Source organism: Xenopus laevis, chromosome 8L, assembly GCF_017654675.1.
Source record: "Xenopus laevis strain J_2021 chromosome 8L, Xenopus_laevis_v10.1, whole genome shotgun sequence".
Classification (NCBI taxonomy): Eukaryota; Metazoa; Chordata; class Amphibia; order Anura; family Pipidae; genus Xenopus; species Xenopus laevis.
In genome coordinates, this window is record NC_054385.1 from 24,705,038 (window position 1) to 24,732,617 (window position 27,580).

Sequence of the window (27,580 nt, forward strand, 5' to 3'; positions counted from 1 at the left end):
TGTTTGGTCACTATAGGACTCCAGCATGCGAGTATATGTTTACTTTGATCCATATCCAAGTAACTAAAGGTGGCCATAGACGCAAAGATACGCTCGTTTGGCAACATCGCCAAACGAGTGGATCTTTCCCCGATATGCCATTAACAAGCATGGCTATATCGGGGGTAATCTGATTGTTCGGCCGTATGGCCAAACGATCCGATTACGATGTGCCATGGGCTCTGGCGGGATCGGTCGGGTCAAAATCAAACCTGACCAATCGACCAATCGACCAAACGACCGATCTCCACCGGACGAAAGATGTCGGCACATGCCACACACGATACAAAAATCGTACGAATCCTTGATTCGTACGATAGGATCTGTGTGTCTACGGCCACCTTTAGAGTCTAATTTGACTTTTTTGACAAAGTGTTTTGGACTGATGAGACAAAAATGGATTTATTTGGTCTTAACAAAAAGGGCTTTGCATGGCGGAAGAAGAAGAACACCACATTCCAAGAAAAATGCCTGCTACTGTCAAATTTGGTGGAGGTTCCATCATGCTGTGTTAAAGTCGAGGGTCGGATGAATTCAACCCAGTATCAACAAATTCTTCAGGATAATGTTCAAGCATCAGTCACAAAGTTGAAGTTATGCAGGGGTTGGATATTCCAAAAAGACAATGACCCTAAACTTCGAAATATACAAAGGCATTTATGCAGAGGGAGAAGTACAATATTCTGGAATGGCCGTCACAGTCCCCCGACTTGAATATCATCGAAAATCTATGGGTTGATTTGAAGCAGGCTGTCCATGCTTGGCAGCCATCAAATTTAACTGAACTGAAGAGATTTTGTATGGACTAATGGACACTCATCAAAGTCTATAGGAGGCATCTAGAGGCTGTTACATTTGCAAAAGGAGGCTTAACTAAGTATTGATGTAATATCTCTGTTGGGGTGCCTACATTTATGCACCTCTCTGATTTTGTTATGATGCATATTGCATATTTTCTGTTAATACAATAAACTTTTTCACTGCTGAAACACTACTGTTTCCATAAGGCGTGTTATATATTAAAAGGAAGTTGCTACTTTGAAAACTCAGCCAATGATAAACAAAACTCCAAAGAATAAAGAGGGGTTCCCAAACTTATTCATATGACATATAAATGGCTCTTTTCTAATTTTTCAGTAGCAATCTATAAATGAAAGACCAGTTGCTTAGATAAATTATAACCAAACCTAACCAGTAAATAATATTTTTGTTCTGTGAAACTACTATGGTTAACTATCTATACTACATTGGTGGTGTTGCCCAGTGCTGCTGACATGGGCTTGAACACAAATCTCTAGGGAATAGGGGAAACTAATCCAGCACAGCTGGGGTGTGAGCAAGTTCCAGGACAGTCACCATATTTATAGCGGTGACAGATGAGTTCAGAATGTCGCAAATTGGTGTCAGAGCTTAGAGAGGGAAGGAGGGAGAGTGGGGCTGAAATACAATCCACTGAGCATCTAATGAAGAGAGAGACAGGGAGTAAAAAAAGGATACACGCACTTGCTAGCTAAAAGGAAAGTTCTATAGGAAACACGTTTGGGAAGAGACTGCTTGCTGCTGGAAAGCTCTGGTAGGCCGACCTGAAGCACATCAGTAGCATAGCACCAAGTCTTCTCCTGCCATGATTCAAGACCAGTATCTTATTGAATGTCCAATCGACTCTGATCATGACCAAATATATTTGCAAAACCCTCCAAATACAAAGGTCTACATCGAAGTGCCCCCCAGACAAGATATACGGGATCCTCGGGGTATCAACAAGCATCTGAAGGTACTATCGCTTGTAAGGTGTATGGAAAGTATCAGCATGTCCCACTGATTTATTTATTAAGAGTCAGTGCATTTTGCAGGGCAGTAAAGACAGAAATAGAATGAGGAAAATATTCCATTTGGGAATTTGGCAAAGGTATTTAGCAAGATATGGGGTTTTGCAATCCTAGGAATTTAAACAACTGAATCCAAACCCATGATTTCCTTTTATTACTTTAGTCTATTAGTCTACTATATTCTGCACAGCTAGACATGCTACTATACATACAGTATGTGTGCATGTTTGTGGAATCCAGCACACTCGTTACCTTTTCAATAGATACCATGGATTAAATGTCATCCATTGATAAGGAAAAATGTCGACATTTGTTTGCTTTATTGGGCAAAAAGTTTTGACTTCAGAAAATCTCATACATAGGCGTTATATTTTACTTATTTATTGACCCATAATCCTTAGAAAAAATGCCACTATATAGGACTTCCAAAAATGTCTATTTTAATAGCACTATATGGTTTTTACCATAACAGGGGTTCTTATACTTTTAAACTGGCAGGTGGATTTCTCTGATGTACTGGCTGAACCAGCATCATTTCACAGTTTTGATAAGGTATGGACCTGGAGTGACATCCTGTTTGAATCATCCAAGTTGTGGTGCTACCGCATTATATCCCTGCTGTGTGCCGTGCCAGTGTCTCTGCTCTCAGGAATCCTTTTTGCACTTCTAGGCTGCCTACACATATGGTAAGCAAACCCACCTAAAAACTAGGGGTCTTTTATCATACCTTCAAAACACTGAACTATTGGGACACGTTTATAATTGGTGGATTGACACCACTATGGCATGTATCTATGCTGTTTTAGTTATCCTAAGAAAGCAAAAAGGGGAAGAAATTCCTCCTTTCACTATTATAGAATGGCAGCTTTTGATTGTCATTTCATGACAGTAACTGTACTGTAGCTCCTAGCTGTTCAAGTGACCCCTTAAATGACCTCAGTTCCATAATATATTATAATTTTGTACTGCAGAGCTCCTAGCAAGGAACATGAATCGTATACTAGGTTACTTCCAGATTCATTAACATATGTATCTTCCTACATTTCACCATTTTAAATAAATATTTACATTGTGTGATTCGTGATGTATGATACAGTCATTCCATTGTTTCAGAAGACTTTTCAAGATGTGGGGTTTTACTTGTATACTGTATTTCTGAATTCTACCTGTTATGGGTACAACAACAAGGGTTGCTACCGTTGGTAACTTTAATTGGTTAACTTGAATGCTCATTCATTTTCTGCAGTAAGATATTAAGTATGTAAAACCACTCAAATACAAATGCAACATATATATAGGGGGCATCACTACACTTGTATAACCCTGAAACCTTATAGGGTTATGATTTTTAATTGCAGCATGATCAGTGTTTAATTAGCAAATTAGGAAAATGTCTTTCCATTAGACTGCTGCAAACAACATAGACGTTTCTCCAGTATATACAGTAAATGTTATTTTCTGGATCTAGGTGTAAGCATGCCAAAAAATACAGATAACCTTTTATTGGGGTAGTTGAGGAGGGTACACTTTGTTTTACATAGGCAACAAAAGTAAAGCAATGACCGATTTTATAGACTATAATGTGCAGTCGCAGGCAGCTTGCAGTAGGTGGATTGGTTTGTTAGCCTGTCACACCTGTTGGTTTCAATCTGTCATTCGGTTTAATGGCAACTGCCTGTCACCATTGGCACAGATAATTTTTGGCCCTAATATGTTGTTGCTTTTAAACTCGATGACAGGCATTTCTCTATACAGACAAAGAAACTGCCTAGTGTTGTATTAGGGGCAGATTTATCAAGGGTCGAATTTCGAAGTGTTAAAAATTACGAAGTACGATCATACTTCGAATCGAACAAATTTATTGTACGATTGTATGATTTCACCAAAAAATCCTTTGACTTCAAAAAACTTAGCCAAACACACAGGCGGTCCCCCATAGGCTAAACAGCAATTTGGCAGGTTTAAGATGGCAAAGTTTTGAAGTCAAAGTTTTTTAAAGAGACAGTACTTCGATATTCGAAGTGGAACAATTTTGCTTCAAGTCGAAGTAGCCTATTCGATGGTCGAAGTACCCAGGAAATTACTTTGAAATTTGAAGTTTTTGTGTTCGAAAATTCCCTCGAATTCACTTGGACCCTTGATAAATCTGGCCCTTAGTGTTGAAGTAACTGCATTATTCAAAATGTACTATGATTTTGCCAGTATTACTATGTGGTAATAATAACATTTACTAGAATGTAAATGAGGACTTCCTCGCCACCTCACACTCTGCCTCTCACTAGTGCCTGACAGGAATACTCATTTTAACTAAACTAGCCCCTGATTCACTATATGTGGCTATAAGAGGCTAATTTAATAGGTGCTGAATTGCTGCAGTATATCAGTATAAAACAAGTAGCATTCGTTGCTAATCGAAACTAAATTCTGAATGGTTGTTGTCATTGATAACACAGTATTCTGCATGCATTATATATGAACTGAGTAGATATGAGCTATTTGGAGTGCACCCATATCAAAATTCTCAGGTATACCCTGCAGCCGCCTGCAGAAGCTATGGGCTGCATCTTTGCAGTCACTTCCTGTCTGACTTTGATTTGTACAGTGAAAGAGGCCTTATTCAGCAGAATAGCAGTTTGACATTCCATGAATCAAAATGGTTCAATTACAGGTTAATTTAATCATGTGTCATCCTGTGTTTTTCTAGATTATATTTCTGTTTATTATTTCTTCCAGGTGTGCCATGCCATGTATACAGCTTTGCAATATCTGCATGCCCCCTATCCGGAGCCTGTGGGCAAGTGTGTTAGACATATTCATCGCTCCTATCTGTTCCAGCATTGGCCGCTGCTGCAGTTCTATTTATGTGAATGTTGCCAAGCAAAGACTATAGCAGGGTTGAGACTGGCTGGTCAACATATGGGACACAAGGAAAAAGTTTTTTAAAATAAATGTGCTACCTGCAAAGCAATCTCTTGCAGTCAGAAACAAAATAAAACATCCAAATTGATATATGCTAGGGACACGGGGGTGGTGGGCAACTTGCAGTGATCAGCTTTATTCATCCCAGTCTTTGTGACACTTTTGTTTTTCACGTATAATTCAATAATTGACAGTTGTTGGACTTTATTGTATAATGTTATCCCCTCAGCATTGACTTTGTTGTAATACATTCCCTGTGTAGCCTCCCATGTTTTGCAAATGTTTCTTCTGCAAATGTTGTTGTACTGATTGTTACAAGGGGATTTCTGCAGCTGTTTTGTTCTAGTATCCATGTTGCTGCTAACTCAAATAAAACATTTTTAAATCCTGATGGTCTAGTTTTGTGTACACTATATTTGAGGTAAGGCTCCTGAAATGTCATTGAAACATTGTAGAGAAAGGAGCACTGATGGATACACTGAGTCAACATATTTTTCGGTGTTCCATTCTCTACACTGTTTCTATGAACTTTGTAGCTGTCTGGGAGCTTAATGAATGTGTAGCGTGGGAAGAAGTTGTAGAGGAGAGAATTATGGCTCATTGTAAATTAAGGATGCGCTTTTTTTTATAAAGCACCCCCATAGAAGTAGATGGCTAAACTGCACTGAGCATTTCCTATAACAGTTGCCTGAAACTGTCTCACTTGGTTGAAATAGATACATAGATGTGGGACCCATTATACAGATTGTGGGGGACATGGGTTTTTGATCAAACAGTTATTTCTGTAATTTGGATTTGCATACAGAAAGTAGTAAAAATTAAATTGAAACATTAATCAAACAGAAAAACAAAATATTTTTTTTAAAAAAAAATTAATTGGAAATTGTGTATCCATGTTTAAAAATAAAACACTAAAATGGGCATTTGTGGATCAGCCAGTTGAATTCACACCCTGCTCTGAATTCATTAAAAGTAAATATGGTACGCAATTTATAAGGATCACATTGACTTTATTAATGCTAGGTAAACTATGTTGTCCAGGTATTATGTCCTGGGTGCCTCATTTATCTGCTTTGCATGTATTTACTGTATATGAGTGACATCTGCCATGCCTAATATTTCCTTATCAAATACAGCCTATTTATTGTAGCATACTAAAAGTTTAAATTTCATGCAAGTCAAAATTAAGACTCTGTGTTTATAATTGTAGCTTCTACTACATCTCTTGTGACACCCTAGCAAAAAGTTCTCTATTGCAGATGAGGACACTGAAATATTCTTCTGCTAGAGACCACGCCTGAGACAAAAATTTCACACTTGGGTGAAGAATTCGAACAACTTAACAGGAGGAATAGTGGAGAGGGACAAGGTTCGCATTACATGAAGGGCTACTAAAGCTAAATTAAGATAAGCAACAACAGCCCCAGCAAAAGGGCAAGACACATACAGCCCAGTGCGTGGGTGAGACAGAAAGCAAACGTTAGCCTAAACTCACTGCACAGCTTGGACTTTTCATGGATTTTCTGCAAAAACATGTACTACAATAAAGTGAAACTTTTTTTAATTTGTTCTGGGAACTAAAACTACCAGCTATCAGTTAACAGTTTGCATGCTTTGGGTTGCAGGTGAACAGCTGGTTAGCCAGTAGCCAGAGATGGAATGGTGGCTGCTGGGGTGATGTGTATTGTAGTTTACGAATTAATGGAGGGATTCTGTGGTTAAATAACAAAGGACAATGGGCAGAATATAGGGGTGGACATGTAATCTGCTTGAAAAGGAAGCATGTATATTTTTTACATGAACAGTTTTTTAAAAAAAATAATAACAACAGAGAGGTAGCTGTAGACAGACATAAGTAATCACCTTTAACTAAAAAGCAGCACATATATTCGATTTGCACAATGGGCAGAGACCACCTTACCACCCTGGGCTGTGCTTAGGGAAAGTCTTTCGAGGGAGGTGCTTCTGTATATTACCAGCCCACTGCACTGCTTTGCACAGAAGGTCTGGCAGCATCAGCACAGTGAGAGAGCCAAAACAGGGTAATACTGGCATATCAAGAGGACATGGCACAAATCCAACAACCAGAACCAGCAAAGCAGGACAAATCAAACACGGAGGCATTAACTAAAGAGATAGACCTGGTGCAAAGGGACCCCAAAAAGATCAACCAAGAGGTTGTGCAGGTGAGTAGGGGGTGTCAAGTTTTACTCAATGCCATGGGAAATCGCTATGTCATTTAACTATTATTTTTAACATAATAAGTAAGGTTGATAAAAGACACACGTCTATCAATTTCAACTTTTTTTTTTTTTTAATCTGCCTAACTGCCAGTTGATCCAGAGGAAAGCAAAAAACCCATCTGAAGCCTCTCCAATTTGCGTCAGAGGGGGAAAAAAAATCCTTCCTGACTCCAAAATAGCAATCGGACTAGTCCCTGGATCAACTTGTACCATGAGCTATCTCCCATAACCCTGTATTCCCTCACTTGCTAAAAAGCTATCCAACCGCTTCTTAAAGCTATCTAATGTACCAGCCTGTACAACTGATTCAGGGAGAGAATTCCACATCTTCACAGCTCTCACTGTAAAAAATCCCTTACAAATATTTAGGCGGAACCTCTTTTCTTCTAATCGGAATGGGTGACCTGGAAAGACCTTCTGGTAAATAAAGCATTAGAGAGATTATTATATGATCCCCTTATATATGTATACATAGTTATCATATCACCCCTTAAGCGCCTCTTCTCCAGCGTGAATATCCCCAATTTGGCCAGTCTTTCCTCATAGCTAAGATTTTCCATACATTTTACTAGCTTAGTTGCCCTTCTCTGTACCCTCTCTAATACAATAATGTCCTGTTTGAGTGATGGAGACCAAAACTGTACGGCATATTCAAGTGCTCTATACAGTGGAAGAATGACCCCCTCCTCCCATGACTATGTCTATGCCCCATTTAATACAGCTCAAGACCTTATTTGCCCTTGATGCTGCTGACTGGCATTGCTTGCTACAGCCAAGTTTATCATCTACAAGGACTCCAAGGTCCTTTTCCATAATGGATTTGCCTAGTGCAGTCCCATTAAGGGTATAAGTGGCTTGGATATTTTTACATCCCAGGTGCATGACTTTACATTTATCAACATTGAATCTCATTTCCCGCTTAGCTGCCCAGATTGCCAGTTTGTCAAGATCGTGTTGAAAGGATGCCAAATCCTGGATGGAATTAATTGGGCTGGATAGTTTTGTGTCATCTGCAAACACTGATATATTACTTACAATACCCTCCCCTAAGTCATTAATAAACAAGTTAAATAAAAGTGGACCCAATACTGAACCCTGGGGGACCCCACAAACAAACTTACTCCAAGTAGAGAATGTACCATTAACAACCACCCTCTGTACCCGATCCTGTAGCCAGTTTCCATGTGCAAACAACTTCATTAAGCCCAACAGACCCTATCTTAGAAAGCAGTCGTTTATGGGGCACAGCAGGACCGCCATCACAAATCGCAGGGCCCCATACGACAAAATTTCCTGGGCCCCCTGGGCTGCACCCACGCAAGCACCACCTACAGGTCCGCCCTCCCCACCCCCACAGGTCCGCCCCCACCACACAGTAAAAAAACTAAAAAAATATTGGTAGCTAGGGTTCCCACATGTTAATAAAAAATAAAAAGATATTGGTGGTCAGGGCCCGCCATAAAAAAACATTTGTGGCCAGGGCCCCCCCATTAAAAAATATTGGTGGCTAGGACCCCACATGAGAAAAAAATAATTGGTGACCAAAATTGGTAGCGAGGGCCCCCCCCACATTATGAGAAAATTGGTGGCCAGGGCCCCTTAAACGTCTATGCCTTCCCAAAGTCAGCAGCTCTCAGAAAGATGGGGCCCGGCTAATCAGTAAGTGTGGCCCCCTTACCCTCGGGACCCCCTACAACTCTCCCCCCTGTCCCCCCTGATGGCTGCCCTGGGACACAGTGTCAAACGCTTTGGCAAAATCCAAATAGATCACATCTACTGCCCCCCCACTGTCCAGCATCTTACTTACCTCATCATAAAAAGCAATCAAATTTGTCTGAAATGACCTATTCTTCATATTCTTCAGCATATTCCATGCTGATTGCTGCTCATAATGCCATTCACTAGGACAAAATCTTGAATGTGATCCCTTAAAGGGATCCTGTCATCGGAAAACTTTTTTTTTCAAAATCTGACATGGGGCTAGACATTTTGCCAATCCCAGCTGCCCCTGGTCATGTGACTTGTGCCTGCACTTTAGGAGAGAAATGCTTTCTGGCAGGCTGTTTTTTTTCCTTCTCAATGTAATTGAATGTGTTTCAGTGGGACATGGGTTTTTACTATTGAGTGTTGTTCTTAGATCTACCAGGCAGCTGTTATCTTGTGTTAGGGAGCTTTCATCTGGTTACCTTCCCATTGTTCTGTTGTTAGGCTGCTGGGGGGGAGGGGGTGATATCACTATAACTTGCAGTACAGCAGTAAAGAGTGATTGAAGTTTATCAGAGCACAAGTCACACGACTTGGGGCAGCTGGGAAATTGACAATATGTCTAGCCCCATGTCAGGTTTAAAAATTGAATATAATAAAATCTGTTTGCTCTTTTGAGAAATGGATTTCAGTGCAGAATTCTGCTGGAGCAGCACTATTAACTGATTCATTTTGAAAAAAAATGTCCCATTAGAGTATCCCTTTAACAAGCCTTCAAATAATTTGCCCACCACAGGTGTGAAATGTACTGGCCTATAATTGCCAGGCTGAGATTGTAATCCCTTTTTAAATATTGGAATGACATCAGCTTTTCTCCAGTCCATAGGCACCATACCAGAATCATAGAGAATCTGAGAAAATAGGGGCTGGTCTAAAACTGAACTAAGCTTTCTTAGAACCTGGGGTTTATGCCATCAGGCCCTGGAGCCTTGTTTACATTAATTTTTATTAAAGCTTTATGAATAATATCCTGAGTCAGCCACTGACTAGATTGAGCTGAGCAATTAGTGCAGCTATACAGTGAGCCTGGGAACTCAGACTCCTCTATTGTATACACTGAAGAAAAGAACTGATTTAACACATTGGCCCTTCTGTATCTGTTACAACCATACTGGTACCATTATTTAATGGAGCAACATTCTCAACCTGCATCTTTTTACTATTAATATATTTAACTTTTTAGGGTTAGTTTTCTCCTCCACCGCAATGAACTCTTCATTTCCTTTCTTTGCCTTCCGGATTGCTGATTTACAACATTTATTACAGTGTTTATATTCATTAAATGCAGCCTCTGTCCCAACAGATTTGTCATTTTTAAATGTCTTTCTCTTTCCTATTAACTTCTTTACTCCTGCATTAAGCCACACAGGATAATTCTTAGAGCTTCTACATTTACTGCTTAAGGGAATAAATTGAGAACCTTAATGATTTAATATCATTTTAAATGACAACCATTTCTGTTCTGTGTTTTTAGCTGAAAACGTAATGCCCCAATCAATACTCTGTAGGGCAGCCCTCAAGGCACTAAAATTAGCTTTTCCAAAATTCATGGTTTTTATTGTCCCAGTATATATTTGTTTTTTGCACCAGACATTAAATGATATAACGGTCACTATTACCCAGGGGTTCAATGACTTGCACATTTGCTATAAGTTCTGGGTCATTTGAGATCACTAAATCCAGAAGAGCATTTTTTCTGGTAGGCTCCTCAACAACCTATGCCATAAAATTGTCATGCAACAAGTTTATAAACTTGTTCCCATTCACTGATCTGGCAGTACTGTTGCTGCAGTCAATATGTGGGTAATTAAAATCCCCCATTATCATTACTTTACCCAAGCTAGCAGCCTTTTCTATTTGCATCAGGAGCTTCGCCTCCTCCTCCTCACTTACATTAGGGAGTCTATAGCATACGCCTGCAATTAATTTGCTGGACTCTTTACAATTGGTTAAGAACTCCACCCATAAGACTTCTGCCCCCTTATTTTCTAACATAACCTCCTCCTTTATATAAGCTTTTAAATCCTGCCTTACAAACCTGCCTTTTCTATTGCCTCTATTCCTCCGAAACAAAGTATGGCCACTGATATTTACTGCCCAATCATGCGACTCATTCAGCCATGTTTCGGCCACACCAATCGCATCATATTTTCCCTCCAGTACCAGCAGCTCCAGCTCTCCCATTTTACCAGTCAGACTCCTTGCATTTGCAAACATACATTTAATACTGGTACCATATTGAACATATGACATATGGTTCTCCCTATCCTTAACAGTACCGCCAACCAAATCTCCTTCCCCTATTTTGCCTTTCTTTGCCCACTATCTCATCTAACCTGTCTTCCACTGAATCTTTTACTGAACCCTCCCCCCCCACACCTAGTTTAAAATCTCCTCCAACCGTCTAGCCATCTTCTCTCCCAAAATGGCTTCACCACCTCCTTTAACTTCGTCATTGGTACCTAAGTGTCCCAATAATCTGTCCACTCATTCCACCACATGCCAAACCCTAGCACCAGGCAAGCAGCAGACTGTTCGGCATGTAGGGGCCTTACGACAGACTACCCTATCCACCTTTCTAATAATTGAATCCCCTATAACTAGAACCTGCCTTTCCTTCCTTGCACTCCCCCCACCACCGTATTAGAGCCACTGCCTCCTGCTCCATACACGCCAGTTCAGAGTTTTGCTCCCCAGCATCTTCAGCCAAAACGGTGAATTTGCTGTTTTGGACAAGCTGTGGACCAGCCCCCCTACCCTACTGTCCCCTACTTCCCCTCCTGACTGTCACAAACCTTCCTCCCTCATTAGCCTCCACTGCCCCTTCTCCTCCCCCCACTCCACTAACCCCTGCCAGTGGTTGCTCTGCGAGCCTCCTTTCCTCCCCTTCGTTTGCCGCTGCTCTCAGTACTGCAAGTTCACCTCGCCGACCAACCACATGTTAAAACACCACACAGAACATCAGCGCTAAAAATGGTCAACACACATACAAGTTAATAAAAAGCTATGGATGGTCAGGGGCCCCCTATAAGTTAAAAAAAAAATTGGCGCCAGGGCCCCTCCCTAAAAGTTTTTTTTTTTAAAAAAAACATTGGGCCCCCATTACAAGTAAAGAAAAATCGGTGCCCCAGAGAATATTTTTAAAAAAGCATTGGCACCAGGGCCCCCCTTACAAATTAGAAAAAATTGGTGCTCCAGAGAATATTTTTTAAAAAGAAAACATTGGCGCCAAGGCCCCGCTTACAAGTTAAAAATAATTTGGGGCCCCATTGATTATTTTTTAAAAAAAACATTTGTGCCAGGGCCCCCCTTACAAGTTAAAAAAATTTGGGGCCCCAGAGAATATTTTTTTCTATAGGCAGGGGCCTATAGAGTATTAAAATAATACATTGGTGGCCAGGGGTTTAAAAAAAAATTGGTGTTCAGTAGAATTGAACTCGTGGCTTCAGGACTTCAATTGTGCCTCCTTTCGTGACTTTGGGTCTTTTCGCAGCTTCAGGACTTCAATTTCGCCCACTTCGGGTCTTCAGATCTTTTTTTTGCCGCTTCTGGACTTCGGGTCTTTTCGCCGCTGTTTGGCACCTCGGCTGTTCGGCTTTTCAGGACGAAAGAGGTGGCAAGGCTTCGGCGCGGTCAGGGGGGCCCAGCTATTTGAAAAGTGCAGCACAGCCGGGCCCCCCTTCAGGCCCAGTACAGGAGTACCCCCTGTGCCCCCTTGATGGCGGCCCTGCTCGCTACTATCGGCACCATCGTCCCTACTATACCTGCAATCCTACATCTCCAATCCTTTCCTAGAGACTATTATCCCTACCCACAACTATAGGCACCATCTCTCCCTACTATAACTGCTATCCCACAGCTCCAGTCCCTTCCCAGAGACTATTATCCCACTTCTTTAATACGCACCACCCCTCCCTACTATACCACAGCCACAGTCCCTTCCCAGAGACTATTATCCCATTGCTACTATAGGCACCATCTCTTCCTACTATACCTGCTATCCCACAGCCACAGTCCTCTCCCAGAGACTTTTATGCCATTACTACTATAGGCACCATCTCTCCCTACTAAACCTGCTATCCCACAGCCTCAGTCCACTCCCAGAGACTATTATCCCACTTCTACTATAGGCACCATCTATCTTTACTATACTTGTTATCCCACTGCCACAGTCCCTTCCCAGAAACTATTATCCCCACCCACTACTATAGGCACAATCTCTCCCCACTATACCTGCTATCCCACAGCAACAGTCCCTCCCCAGAGGTTATTATCCCACCCACTACTATAGGCACCATCTCTCCCTACTATATGTAACATTTCACAGCCACAGTCCCTTCTCAGAGTCCATTATCCCCACTGCTAATATAGGCACCATCTCTCCCTACTATACTATATTCTGTCTACATTTTCCTACTCTGTTTCAGAAAGCTTTTTTCCCAATGGCACTATAAGAACCATCTCATCCACTATACCTGCTATCCCACAGCCACACCCCCTTCTCAGAGGCCATTTTCTAATCACTACTGCTACTGTGAGGAGGTGTTTTGAGCAGGGCCGGGCCAAGGTATTTTGGCACCCTAGGCAAGTGCTTCAGTTGGTGCCCCCCCCAACCAGTAGTCTCACATTACCATTTTCACCTTGCCATTTTACCATTTCAATTTTTAATAAATAAATCTATGTAAATTATAAAAAAATATGGGCAGCAGTGTACCCAATCAGACTTGACAGTGTCATAGAGGCCCATTTAGTAATGGTCATATTTAGTGATTTTCATGGTTTTAAAAACCAAGAAAAAACTCACTTCAGAAAAAAAATCATTTATGAACAACTACGAATATAGAGAAAACTGATCGGAAACGAAGTGTGATAAATACAATGAAAATTTGAATCATGGTTTAATGCTCTGCCTGACCCTTTATCATAGCATAATCAGATCTTGGGTATTAACACACAAGGGCTTTATCAGAAATACCAAGCAATCACAAAATATGTGATTAGGTAAAATATATGAGTATAATGGCAATAAAAACACAATACAACAAAATAGAGCAAGCACTGAATGCCAAATAGGACACACTTCTCTACAGTACAATGCGAAGGCAGGAAAAAAAGGGGTAGTTCACCTTTAATTTAACTTTTAGGATAATGGCAAATAGGTTGTATTCTCTGCATAATGTAGCATAACCACCCAACTCAGTCAGCTTACCAGAAAATGCAGCCAAATAAAATATTTAGCCAGCCCCCCCTTCCTGATTGCACCCCAAACATGTGCTAGCATCCAGCATGAGTGTGGACACAGAATATTTTACCAGGCCAGGGCCCCCCTCCCAAACATTTATTTAGCCCCCCCATAAAGCCCGTGTAACTGTGCAAGCAGCCAGCCCATAAAAATGTAACCAGGGTTCCCTGAACCTGTGTCAGCATCAGTGCAGCCACATAAAATATTCATATTTTATTTAGCCCCCACTACCTGCTCACATGTACCTGTGCCAGCGCCAGCCAACGCCACATAAAATCGGTCCAACAACTTTGTCTAAAATCCTTCTCCAATGCAAGTGAGCCACATTAGGTCCCCCCTGAACAGTGCCAGCAGTGAATCAGTGCACTAGTGCAGACATATTCAATTTTTACTTAGCCCCCAATACTTGCCCCATATACCTGTGCCAGCAGCCAGCCGGTGCCACATAAAATTAGTCTAATAACTGTCTCCAAACTTTCTCTAACCCTTCTCCAACCTTGCTCCAGTGTGAGAGAACCAGAGCCACACCAGGATCCCCTGAATCACTGCAACCATATTAAATTAGCCCCCACAACCTCCCCCCTGTGTACCTGTGCCAGCAGCCAGTCAGTGTGCCAAATAAAATTGCCAAAAATATCTCCAATATCCAGTTTCCAAAGTTTCTTCTCCTGTGAGGTAAGCCAGCAAGAGCCACACCAGCGCAAGTACCGTCAACCGATACAGTGACGTCACGCGCAGCCACCGCCGTCCACTGCGCATGTGTCTAAAGGGAAGAAAGGTACAGTCCAGCAGGAGGGGTGAAGAGGGAGCGCAAAAATTACAAAAATGACAGCGCTAAGGTGGTTGGGGCGGGCGGCTATTAAACACATACACATGCGTTAATAATGGCCAAAAAAAAGCGACAGTAAAAAAAATAAAAAAAAGATACAATTTTTTTTCTCCTAAGTGTGCTCCCCAATGATTGCGCCCTAGGCAGTCGCCTACCCTGCCTACCCCTAGTTCTGGCCCTGGAGCACACACTCCACATTCAGGAAGAAGTAGCCACAACTTAAGGAGTCTAAACTAGGGGAAGGCATCAGAAGAGGTACGTGCCTAGCACCCCTCTGCCTTTGCACCCTAGGCACCTGCCTCTTCTGCCTACCCCTAGTTCTGGCCCTGACCCCACCCCTTTAGACGCACAGTTTCCTTAACCTCATGACGCAGCGGGCCCTAGTGCGATTGCACCCCAGTGCCCCAGCACCTAGTGCTACAACTTGTTATTTTTCGAATTCACAAAGTTTTTTCGCCACAATGCGTTGTTTTTTCCCTGGTGTCCAGTGTAATTGTTGCCCCACTCGGGAGTTGCTCCTTCTTCTATTGCTCCTGATGGGGTAACATGAATGCAATTGAGCTGTGACTGCAATTTGTGTGCAAGTTGTAGCAACCTTTTTTTGAGTAAGATTGTGTCAATTCTGCCACAAGATGTTGAAACGACATTAGCCTGTGATTTTGCTGCGCTTGTTGATACAACCTGCAGCTGTGGGAACCCTGAAATTAGTGATGTGCATGTTGGCAAAAAGTTGCATTTGACCCTAAAGCTGGCCATAGATGTTGAGATTTTTAAAAGATTCGATCGTCATATTGAGACCACGATTATCTCGGAATGATTGTACGAATTGTACATCAACTAAAAAGACCAATTTGCCAGGAAAACAAAGGGTAGCTGCTTGCTTGGCCCTGCAGACATAGATAGATTGCACTGGGACCGATAAAGATTTTTCAACCCGGCCGATCAATTTCCTGACAGATGTCAGCCGAAAAATCGTAAGATGTACGATCGTTCGAATCCCACTAACTTCACGATAATTTCGAAGGATTGGTCGGACTTCGGTAAAATCGGACGTTCGGCAAGAAAAATCTTTGCGTCTATGGGGAGCTTAACTTGTCTACTCCCAATTCCTACTATGTTCAGGGAGGTGGTAGATGCAGGGTTTCTCAGACTTAATTAAAAAGGTATAAATGCAACTATGTGCAAGGAGCATGTTTGAACAAAATTATCGTTAATAAATGGTGTCAACACACACATTTGTACTCTATGGGTTATGAACTTGTGAAAGGTTTATAATTTCTTTCATAAAAATTCTTAAGAGCTAAAACTGGCAAATCTCTGCAATTATATCACAGTGAGATGCACAGCCGGACAATAGCGTCTAAATATCAGCTGCAAAAATAGGCACTAGTGTAAAATTAACCTAGAATGAATGTCTATCCAGGCGTAGGCTGCTGTCACACACGCCTGAGCAGAAAAGACAACTGGTGCTTGTGCCACCCACCCTATCCATCAAATATACAGTGGAAATTAATGGTATCCCCAAAAAGACATAATGGAAATTCCCTTATAAGAGCATCTGAGTGCCGGGATATCAAATTCAAAACATTACAAATTCTGGAGAACTACATTACCCAGCATCATCAGTCACCCATTTTCTATGTCATATAAACAATCTTCAAGGGGGGATTATAACAACAGGAGGATCTTTAAACCCAAGATTAGTCTTTCCATCTGACTTGATATTTGCTAAGGAATATAGGAGTAAGTCTACTGAGGTCAAGTAGGGTCTTCTGGGATTCATGCTGGCTAGTTCACCTAGTTCAAGTTTTTGTATATTATTGAATTACCAGTTTTAGCATCATCTTCAACTGGTCTTTTTATCTTTTTTGAATTATTTTCTTTCCTTTTCTGATTCATCCCAGCTTTCAAATGGGGGCACTGACCCTGGCAGCAAAAAAAAACGATTGCCATGAGGCTGCAATACAAATGTTATTATCTTTCTTACTTATTTTTCTATCCAGGCCCTCTCCTATTCATATCCCAGACCATCGTTTAAACTACTGCCAGGTTGCTAGGGTAAATTGCACCCTAGCAACCAGATAACTGCTGAAATTCCCAACTCAAGTGCTGTGAACAAATAATAAACAATCATGACCAATTGCAAATTGTCTCAGAATAGAGACAGTGCAGAACCGAGTACAGTCTGGTTGTAATTGTGATGCGCAGAGTTCTTTGAGTGGCTTCTTTCCAATATCACAGTCTGGTTGTAATTGTGATGGCAGAGTGCTTTGAGTGGCTTCTTTCCAATCAGATATTAGGTTAGAATATAAAAAAGAAATTAGGTGGGCAAAACGGAACCAGCACCCACACAACTAATGTGAAATTTGGATGCAGTAAAAATGGCAGTCGGTAATGGGACAGGAGGTTCAAGAGCTAATGAAGTTTTAGTTAGTAAAATAATTATCACTTAAAAAAGCAAGGCTACAACGGATTCATCCTGCTAGATAAAGTATGCGTCGTTTATTAATAGGAAATGCTTTATTAATGAATTATTATATTTCAAAGATTATTTGGACTACAGCTTTTCTGGAGGTGGTGGTGCTTGTCTCGTGCTGTTTATTAAAAGGATTTGGCAATGACAGTAGGTGGTGGTATACGGGTGATTTACATTTTATAGACCCTAATGATAACTGGCTCTTCCATTTGTAGTACAGGTATGGAATCCGTTATCTGGAAACCTATTAACTATAGCGATCTGAATTAGGGGAAGGCCATCCCATAGACTCCGTTTTCATCAAATAATGAATTCTTTTAAAAATGGTTTCCTTTTTTCCTGATATAATAAAACAGTACCTAGTGCTTGCTCCCAACTAAGATATGATATTGATTTTTAAGCAGACTTAAGGTATGAAGGTATGAAATTAGCGAATGAACCGTTATTCGGGAAAATCCCAGGTCCCAAGTATTCTGGATAACAGGTCCCATACCTGTACAATAAATCTCACACATCTGATTAATTCTGTTTTTTGCTCAAACCATTTATTTTAGTGGGAAAGGGGTGTTAAAGAGTGTCCAGAAATTAAAATAAAGACTGCTGTATCTGTAAGCCTCGTTCCAAAATGTTATGTTTACAACATACATTTTCAATACTTGAAGACAAGGTATACTTGCCATTTAATAAGAACTACATTTCTTAAAAATATTTTCCTTCAGAAGCTAGAGGGGTCTGCTATAGTTTTACGTTTGAATATTTTGGTTGCAGTGCCCAGCAGAGAGAAAGTGGTATGGGACCTCTAATAAAGATTCATTATATCTTAGTATGAATCAAGTACAAGGATCCCATACCTGTACCCCAAACTGTGGAAGCAGTTCATGTGAGATGTGCAGAATGTAGAAGCATCTTTTCCTTTACACTGAACTGATTCTGTCTTTGCAGGTGGACTTTGAAGATGTAATTGCAGAGCCGGATGGCACACACAGTTTTGACGGAGTGTGGAAGGCCAGCAGTACCACCTTCACTGTGACCAAATACTGGTGCTACCGAATGCTCTCTGCTATCTTTGGACTCCCTTTGGCGCTGCTCTGGGGCTTTGTCTTCGCTTGCTTATCATTCTGCCATATCTGGGCTGTGGTGCCTTGTGTGAAGAGCTATTTAATCGAAGTGCAGTGCCTTGGACAGTTCTACGCCATCTGTGTTCGCACCTTCTGTGATCCAATATTTGAGGCTGTGGGAAAGGTCCTGGGTGGAATCCGTGTAGCACTGAGAAAAGAAGTCTGAGCATAAACACTTGTTCCTCTTTCTCCTATGGAACACCCAGCCAACTCCCTCCATTAATTTCAGAGCACCCCGGTGGTCTCATTGCTCTGCAGTGAGCTACAGTGCTCTGTAAAACCATATATTTTTTTTTACCTTAAACTTATGGGCTGCAAGTAAGGCTAAATAAAACAGTAACAAGATTCTCAGGCAAAAAGAGATATAAACACATTTTTATTAGCATTGCTTTATAAGCACAAATAGCTGGAATTAAATGGGAACCAGAACAGGGTGTAAGAATACTTTTCTGGTACTCAAACACAATGAGGAGATATGGGGGTATATTTATCAAAGAGTGAAGTTAATAGTGAAGTTCCGCCACTAGAGTGAAATTCCGCCACTCTCCATTCATTTCTATGGGATTTTTATAGGCGTATTTATCAAAGGGTGAACTTTCACATTTACCGATTGATAAATACGCCTTTCAAAATCCCATAGAAATGAATTGAGAGTTGCGGAATTTCACTCTAGTGGTGGAACTTCACTCTTTGATAAATTTACCCCATGGAGTAGGAAACCCATCTATGGCTCTCCAACTGCTGCCACACCACATCTCCCATATTTTACCAGCTGCAAAGCCTTCCGGGAGTTTTAATACTATAACAGCTGGAGAGGCACAGGTTGTGTATTCCTGAGTTAGAGATTCCAAAAGTGCAATGAGCAGGCTAGAGTAGTAATGTACCTCTTAGAATCTCCATGTGGGCACCCATATTATAAGCAGTCACATCTGAATACCACCCCCCATATTTAAAAAAAAAAAAAAAACTGTCACAGTTTTCATGATCAGTGAAAAATAACAAGAGATGATTGAGATATAAGGCTCTTCTCCTCTGTCACACACAAACACACACATGGAATTACTTATATACATAAGCTGAGTGCCATGACACTTCAAGCAAAGGATTCTGGGTTTCCTGGTGAGTGGGTCACTCAGTGACCAGGTCCAGGGTGGGCAGAATAAAGAACTGACAGAGAACACTGAAAGGGAAAGGACTGGACCAGCAGACACACAGCAGAAGTCTCGGAGTCCAAGAAAAATGGAATAAAAAGTATGGAAAATGGAATAAAAAATATACTCTCTTCTTGTGCCATTCAAATTGGGAACATTTATTAACCCATAAGCTGCCTCAAGACCCTCCTTGATGGGGAAAATAAAAAAGCTGTCTACCTTGCTGGTGATGTTGCAGCGACCAATTCTATGCAAATGCAGAATTACAAACAAATGGACTGATCATTAACAGAATGTTTGCAATCTTAAAATATTCCACAACTAGATAGGTATAACCAGAACAGGTATAGTCTATTTGCTGTTGGGGGGGGGGTGCAGTTACTCAACTACAAAACTTCAAACTGAAAGGACATTGGGGGCCCAAATGTTATTAATGCTGCTCACCGTGCAATACAAAAATCCTTCGCAAATGTTAAACTTGTGCTGCTCTTCAATGCTCACACTGAATGTTCCCATGCACTAGACCGCTTTTATGTAAACAACAGCTCTGTCTTCACCTTATAATAAAAATTGTATCATTTTAATATAGCAAAAGTTCTCCAACACGTCTCATTTATTTTTAATGTTGGTAATTCTAGACAAGACAAGGAAAGTCTAATTTTAAGATTGTGCTTCTGAGGGTGGTTTTAGATCACCCTCATATATCATATATCTCACTTTTGGTATGTTTGGCAAACTTATGTTCTATGGGGTGCTATAGTGGCTTTGTGAAACCATTTAAATTCAAGCACTTCTGTATAAGATGCTCCTGCCTGTTTGCTTACAGTGTTGACCATAAGAGTTCAGTGCTGGCAAGTTTGGGGTAGTATAAGGTAAGGGAGCCCCTGCTGGTATTATAGCTGTGCTTCTGTTTATGACAATTGCACACACATTGATAAATTAAAACAAATGCACATTGGAGATTAAGAGAGTCTTGATCCCTTCAAGGGAACATTCCATTGACTTGCAAAAAGAAGAGCAAGCATCATATGTGTATTACATTTTTACAAGTGAGAACATTAGACACATGGATATGGCAGAACAATCTCTCCCTCTGAGGAACCCACTGGTCTGTACAATCCTTCTTGCTCTCATCTACATAATCAGTAACTGACGTTCATCTCCGGGTCCCAAACACATTTCTTCCTGCAGCTCCTTTCTTCGCTGCTGGGCTTCCACGTGACTGATCAGGGGTACTTGGTGCCACTTGCTTAAGTTCCCGTGGTTTTCCAGCTTTAACAGGGTCTACAGGATCTTCCAAATTCACCTGCTTTAGAGCAGTTTTTCCCAGCAGCTCTTTGAAGACACTGTTCATATTTTTCGTCACATCCTGCACAAATACAAAAGTTAAGAAGCTAAATGACCCAGACACTGTCCACTTAGCACAGTAAATTCAGAGTTGCAAACTTCTAAAATACTTATAATGCAATTTCATTAAGATACAGTATATACCATTATGATATTCAGTTTGTCCCTTTGAAATTTTCCAGCATTACCTTGACTTTCAGTAGTGGTGATATAATAAATGTAACAATTATATGTGCTGGTTTGAAACTTATTACATTAGCCCACATTTCTTATTCAGGAATTCAGGACATGCCCTCAATCCATTTCTACTCTTACCTTATCCACTTCGATGCCCTGACGATCATTTTGCCAGGGTTTGGCTGCGTTGGTACTCTTTGAAGCACTGTCTATTACGGTTCTCCTTTCTCCAGTACCTGGTATTACCCTGGGGACAAAAATAATAGATAGTAATATCACACCAACTAGTCAGCAGTTAAGCAGTAAAGTTAGAATAGCATCCATTATGATAGGTTGCTAATGAATAGCATACTACTTGTAAATATTGTCAATATTTATTCATAACCCCATGGTTTGCATTGTATCAACAGTATTTAAAGGCAGCTTTAAACCACTGTTTGCTGAATCTAGGAGGCTTCTATTTCACTTTGCTAAAATATTTGCCCTCCCTCTCTTTTACCTTTCAATATGCCCCCCCATCCTGGGAGTTGCCTGGAAAGCCATGTGGAAGGGAAGCCGGACATTGTCCATGAAGGGGGAGTTGAGTTTTCTGATGGGGCTTCCTTCACTGCGTTTCCTAGGGGAGCAAGCGCTGTCAGAATTTACACGTAGCCTGTAGAAGGAGCATGAAACAGTGTGACTGCTAAGAAACTACCCTCCACCCCAAAAACAACCGTCCACCCCAAGTACACCTCCCACTATTTTTACCTGCATGGTTCTTTAAGACCATCGTCAGGGGTATGTGCTATACCAGACTCCAACTCTTTTCTCTGGCACTTTTGCTCCAGCCTCTTCTCTGTTCTACAGATACAACGGGTTTTCTTGTAAACACAGCTTATATTAACACTTATTAAACACTTGTAAATTGCATTTTTACAGAGTATGACTAATAATCCTGTTAGACAACAGTGATCAGCAGAGTTGGACTGGCAGGACACCATGGAAAAAATACAGCTGCCCCCTGACCTCCCCCTGGCCCCGATTACAGCCGCAGCTAGAAAATCAGTATGCGGGGGTGGTGTTAGAGCGGGGTTGCACACTGGTGATCAGAGTATTTCCTCTTGAAGTGCTGCTTACTGCAACATTGTCCCCTAACCCTGATTCTATCAAAGTACTACTTACTGTCAGTATCCAAAATATAACCACTTACAATGTGTTATAAACCATCCTAACAAGACTAATACTAGAACATCTTTCCTTCCACAGCAACCATGTTACATCATGTCATTCAGGCTTGGTTTATTGCCCTCTGATACTCACCCCTCAGGAATACTGATGTACTTATGGGGGATGAGCCCCAAGGTCGCTGCAATCTCGCCTCGCCACCAGTCTCCATTTGCTTTACCATGAAGTAGCAGAATGTCACCCTTTTTGAATGAAAGCTCTTGAGGCGTTTGAGCTGAATAATCAAACCGGGCAATGGCTTCTATGGGTTCCAGCTCTGCAAAAGAGATGAGGGGTATTAAGTATGTATGTTTATTTTTGTTTATATAGTGCTATATATGTTTATATATGTGCAGCATTCTACATTCAAACAGCACATTAATAAAACAGATGAGTATTTTTAGAACACAAATAACAATAGAACGTTATAGTAAGTAAGGTAGAAAAAAGACACAAGTCAATCAAGTTCAATCTTTTAACTCTATTTTAACCTGCCTAACTGCTAGTTGATCCAGAGGATCAGAAAAACTAATTTCAAGTCTGTCCAATTTCCCTGAGAGGGAGCAAAAATTCCTTCGTGACTCCAAAATGGAAATCGGACTTGGCCCTGGATCAACTTGTACTATTTTCTATAACCCTGTATTCCCTCACTAGCTAAAAAGCCATCCGACCCCTTCTTAAAGCTATCTGGTGTATCATCCTGTACAACTGATACAAGGTTAAGTGCTAGGTGTTAAGAGACAATTAGGAGGTCACTGCCACCCAGGGTCAGTGGAAAACATACAAAGACAACCAGAATAAGAGTAATACATTCTGCATAAGGCAGTGCATAAAGACCTGCATCATATATGATAAGGTTAAATCAAATGTTATTCCGGTGTTGTAGGAGGTTTTGAAGAGATTTGCATATTATTATGATTTTTCTTTAATGGTAGGTATGTTGTAAATATAACTTTTTGCTAAAGGTTATTCATGGAATTTTGAGGATGTTTTTGTCAGCTCTATCTGGAAAGCCAGTAGTGTTTTATGTTTTGTGGTTTTGCAGAATCTGTAAGTGCTTAATGAAGTGCTTAAGGAGGCCATCTCTACAGAAGCTCCTTTAAAAAATAAGAAGTGTTTTTAGCCAGGCTTTAAATAATTTCCTTCAAAATATAAAGATACTTTAAGGTGCATTGTGCTCCACTACTACAAGACAGAAATTCCAAAAAAAAAGCTGGAAGTGCTTTGTGGTGCATTATGTGCTCCAGTCCTACTGCAGTTCCCTCTGAGATGGTAATGGTGCTATGTTGTACATTGTGCTCAGTTCCATTAGAGAAGGGGGAAGTGCTGCACAGAGCAAGGTGCTATAAATAAGGTTCAATTAGTAAAAGTAAAAATATGTGAGGTGTCTAGTTCTATTCTGGTTCCATAAGAAAATAGGGAACTGTTGTGTGGTGTGATGTGCACTAATTCAACTGTGGTTCCACAAATAAAGGGTGAAGTGGTACATGGAGTATTCCGACAAGCTTTACAGAGAAAAAACATACTGCTTTTCTGAGCAGACAAATCCTTGAAGAAATTGGAAGCACTCAGTGCACAAGATTTATGGAAGACATTTAAAAGTGAGTTGGGAGGGCTATGTCATGCAGTATGGTTTAGAAGGAGAATTTTTTGAGAGGACATGGACTTGACCCACACATGTTCAGTGAAAATGAAAGGGTTTTGTATTTAAGAGTTTTTCAGGTATACAGAAGGCCACGCTAGAAAATGAAAAGAATGCTCCGTGCTAGCTGAGGGAGTATAGGAAATGCTTCCACCACAGATATTTATAAAGCCAGGAATAGCTCCCCCAACATGTGGAACAGGGGCCACAGAATTTACAATCTTCCTAGGTACAGAGAGAAAAACACTTGGGGGCCGATTCACTAACTTCGAGTGAAGGATTCGAAGTAAAAAAACTTCGAATTTCGAAGTGTTTTTTGGGCTACTTCGACCATCGAATGGGCTACTACGACCTTCGACTACGACTACGACTTTGAATCGAACTAAAAATCGTTCGACTATTTGATAGTCGAAGTACTGTCTCTTTAAGAAAAAAATTCGACCCCCTAGCTCGCCATCTAAAAGCTACCGAACTCAATGTTAGCCTACGGGGAAGGTCCCCATAGGCTTTCCTAAGTTTTTTTGATCAAAGGATATTCCTTCGATCGTTGATTCGAAGGATTTTATCGTTCGATCGAAGGTATAATCCTCCTTCGATCGTTCGATCGCACTATTTGCGCTAAAATCCTTCGACTTCGATATTTGAAGTCGAAGGATTTTAATTCCCAGTCGAATATCGAGGGTTAATTAACCCTCGATATTCGACCCTTTGTGAATCGGCCCCTTGTGTGTGTGCGAGTGTCCTTGAATTCAAAATTGGATCAATTGTGTTGCTTCACCTTAGAGCAGTGAAATGTGTACAGTGCTGTGTCATTTAATGAGTCTTATTTCACTTTCCATGCTAAAACTTTGCCACGATACAACTGCTCTAAGTAAACGAATCCCTCACAATAACAAAAGCTTAGGTGTATACCCCAGTTCTACTAGATACTAGTCCAATTTAAAAGGATATCAGCTGACAATACGCTGCAAATGTGTTTAGACATCATGTTGACTAAGCCTATAAATATCTGCACCAATTATAGAAATCATGATATTTTCATTCACCCTAAGAATTTAAAGGACAAGGCATCCCGCTAAACCATATGTTACCAATTACTACCCTAGATGTCTTAAGGTGCCCATACACTATAAGATCTGCTTGTTTGGCGAGGTCGCCAAATGAGCAAATCTTTCCACGATATGACCACCAAAGGCAAGGCGATATCGGGTTAATGCCCTTAGGGCAAGCGATCGGATAATAATAGTAGCAATGGCTGCCGAGTGGTTGTAGGACCACATCAACTAGCTGATGTGGTCAATAGCAGGAAAATTCAAACCTGCCCAATCAATATCTGCCCGATTTTTGGACAGATATCAATCGAGGAGACCCATCGGCACTAAGGCAGGCTGTGTGGTAAAGTGGTGAAGTGCTAGGGGGCCTGAATGTGTTGATGGAAGCGGTTATCATTGGGGGCAGGGTGATTTGCCAGAGAGGTGGGCCCTTAGCTGGGGGAAAGAGGGCAACCAGAGGGTGGGCTCTTTGCTCGGGTTTTCCTGCAGGTCCTCGCCTCCCCAATTCCAACACTGATACCATGTCGTGCCACTCATATGCTCTCCATCCTTGTGGCCCACGAGCTGAATGGACAGAGACAGCATACCAGATCAGCCCATGTAGAGCAGTCTAAAGCAGTGGCAGTGGTTGTTGGGGAGCAGAAGATCACAGACCCTGCAATTGGGGGGAGACACAGGGGACAGGGGGACTGGACCATGTGTGTTATTTCCTCTATAGTTAAAAATCACCCCTCTGAAGATTTATGGGGGGGGGGGAGTCCAGTGTGGTGTGACAACACTGGCCTGTAGTGTAACAAACAAATGTACAGAGGGAAGTAGCAGCACAGGCAGAAAATTACACATAAAAATTATTCAAAAATTTTTTCCTGACCATCCTCACTGAGGGCCAGTTCTTGCTGTTGTTCTTGTTCACATTCCTCAATAGGAGCATCAAGGGACAGTGGATCACTAATGGGATGAAAAACAAAGAAAGTTTAGACTTAAGTTTATCCATGGTCTTTACAACACAATAGTTTGAAGCACAAAAACATCAGCAATCACTTCAAAATGGTGCACTAATGAAAAAAGATGCCAGGCCACACACTGCTTCTCCCATACCACACCTCAGGTTTACATAAAATGCCAATCATGATCCACCCAATGAGGCCATTAGGCTGCTAATTCTATTATGCTGTCTGGATGCATGGTTTAAAAGATCCAGCAAGCTGTTTACCAGTATTACATGAAATACTTCATAGTTACAGTATGGGTGTATTGCAATGGTGTACAAAAAGAGGTCCACTTTGTAACAAAGGAACAATCACCTTTATAATTTCTGAGAATAGCTAAAATGAGCATGAGTAAATACATAACTGAAAGCCACTAAAATAACTGTAATACTACAGGCCCTGTGGCTTGGCGTGTGTATTCCTGAGATATTTTTGCACTAAAGCTAACACATACATAAAATCAGTGCACTAGATAGTACCACTTTGCTTAACTACACCAATACACATGTTACATCACCAGATTTTCCAATATGCCAGATTACCGAACCAATCAATATCAATGATACATAGATCACTGTCAGGATCATCAGTCCACTATACATGTATTTTGTTTCATCCAATATTATTAGAATGTGCTTCAAACTTTACAGTGGTCCACCCAAACGATTTCAGGCTCTTTACATAGTATAAAGCGTCAAAAAAACACACTCATCATGCAGCCACAGACATCCCTCTTGTTGCACATAAATTGTTTTGCACATAAATTGTCTATCACACATTAATTTAAAAGTGTCTGGTTAGCACTGGGGCTCAGTTGGCAGCACTACTGTCATAAATGACCCCTTAAAAGTTGTCAACTTTTGCACTGGTTTAGTGAAGTAAAATCAAATCGTCTCACAAAGTTTTGTCCTGTTTGAATCAATGTATTAAAAGTGCAATGTTTAATAAATGTTTTGTGCTGGTATAAATGACTAAAAACTCCATTGGTTATGTGGCCTATATTAAAGTGCAATGTGTTCCCCTAAAAATCACGTGTTGTTATATTATAATAAAGACAAAAATAAAAGCTGTGTCTACTAACCATATGTTCCTCCATAGAGATTAAGATAACAATATATTGGTCCTATATTAAAAGTCCATATGTACTATGTATTATTGTATTGGCACAAAACAGTTAAATTGCATATTTGCATTCAGGCCACTAGCTGCTACGCAGTCCAATTCATAAGTCCAAGATTCTGTCTGAAACCCACTGTATACATCTCTGTAAACACTATTTTAGTAAAACTACATTCAACATTCAATTATAAAAAGGGCCAATAGTAAGTAATTGGACAGGTGACTATTCAATTTATATTACTGAAGGTGACCATACATGAGCAGAATGGAGATGTCTCCAAACAAGAGGATCTTGCCCCAATCTTGAGAGGGCGCCTGGGCGATATTGTGGGCCCTAGGGCCCAATGATCGGATTGAAAGCAAGCGGTTGGACGAGTCCAACGAGACTTCTAAGCCTGTCAGATCGACATTTTGCCGAATTTAGACCAAATTGGGTTGGGG

The 27,580-nt window shown here is 40.9% G+C and overlaps 3 protein-coding genes across 6 annotated transcripts in view; 2 read left to right on the forward strand and 1 right to left on the reverse strand.

The window, feature by feature from the left end:
• The first annotated feature begins 1,473 nt into the window (after positions 1-1,473).
• XB5932841.L (provisional ortholog of caveolin 2 L homeolog) lies at positions 1,474-5,178 on the forward strand. The gene is made up of 3 exons (XM_018229681.2): positions 1,474-1,813; positions 2,367-2,554; positions 4,602-5,178. Exons 1-3 carry the CDS (start codon positions 1,664-1,666, stop codon positions 4,756-4,758), a joined length of 495 nt encoding a protein of 164 aa, XP_018085170.1. The 5' UTR covers positions 1,474-1,663; the 3' UTR covers positions 4,759-5,178.
• Positions 5,179-6,408: 1,230 nt separating this feature from the next.
• On the forward strand, positions 6,409-19,016 carry cav3.2.L (caveolin 3, gene 2 L homeolog). The gene is made up of 2 exons (XM_018229680.2): positions 6,409-6,973; positions 18,284-19,016. The coding sequence occupies exons 1-2, from the start codon at positions 6,854-6,856 to the stop codon at positions 18,623-18,625; spliced, it is 462 nt and encodes a 153-aa protein (XP_018085169.1). The 5' UTR covers positions 6,409-6,853; the 3' UTR covers positions 18,626-19,016.
• Positions 19,017-19,747: 731 nt separating this feature from the next.
• The window catches only part of arhgap4.L (Rho GTPase activating protein 4 L homeolog), a 122,362-nt gene continuing 114,529 nt past the window's right edge, over positions 19,748-27,580 (reverse strand). For 3 of the 4 annotated variants that reach the window (XM_041572534.1, XM_018229678.2, XM_018229676.2), the window contains exons 18-23: positions 25,903-25,979; positions 22,434-22,614; positions 21,882-21,974; positions 21,634-21,786; positions 21,273-21,381; positions 19,748-20,979 (exon numbers count right to left, since the gene is read on the reverse strand). In XM_041572534.1, the coding sequence (XP_041428468.1) occupies positions 20,767-20,979; positions 21,273-21,381; positions 21,634-21,786; positions 21,882-21,974; positions 22,434-22,614; positions 25,903-25,979 (826 nt within the window). In that variant the 3' untranslated portion in view covers positions 19,748-20,766. The remainder of the gene's footprint in view (positions 20,980-21,272; positions 21,382-21,633; positions 21,787-21,881; positions 21,975-22,433; positions 22,615-25,902; positions 25,980-27,580) is intronic. The other variant, XM_018229677.2, reaches the window with a different exon arrangement.

Bases quoted from the DNA above. Each gene is read 5' to 3' on its own strand.
- cav3.2.L (XM_018229680.2), top strand. From the start codon at position 6,854: ATGGCACAAATCCAACAACCAGAACCAGCAAAGCAGGACAAATCAAAC. The intron at 6,974-18,283 runs GTGAGTAGGGGG...CTGTCTTTGCAG, and splicing joins TCAACCAAGAGGTTGTGCAG to GTGGACTTTGAAGATGTAAT.
- XB5932841.L (XM_018229681.2), top strand. From the start codon at position 1,664: ATGATTCAAGACCAGTATCTTATTGAATGTCCAATCGACTCTGATCAT. The intron at 1,814-2,366 runs GTACTATCGCTT...TTAAACTGGCAG, and splicing joins GTATCAACAAGCATCTGAAG to GTGGATTTCTCTGATGTACT. The intron at 2,555-4,601 runs GTAAGCAAACCC...TATTTCTTCCAG, and splicing joins CTAGGCTGCCTACACATATG to GTGTGCCATGCCATGTATAC.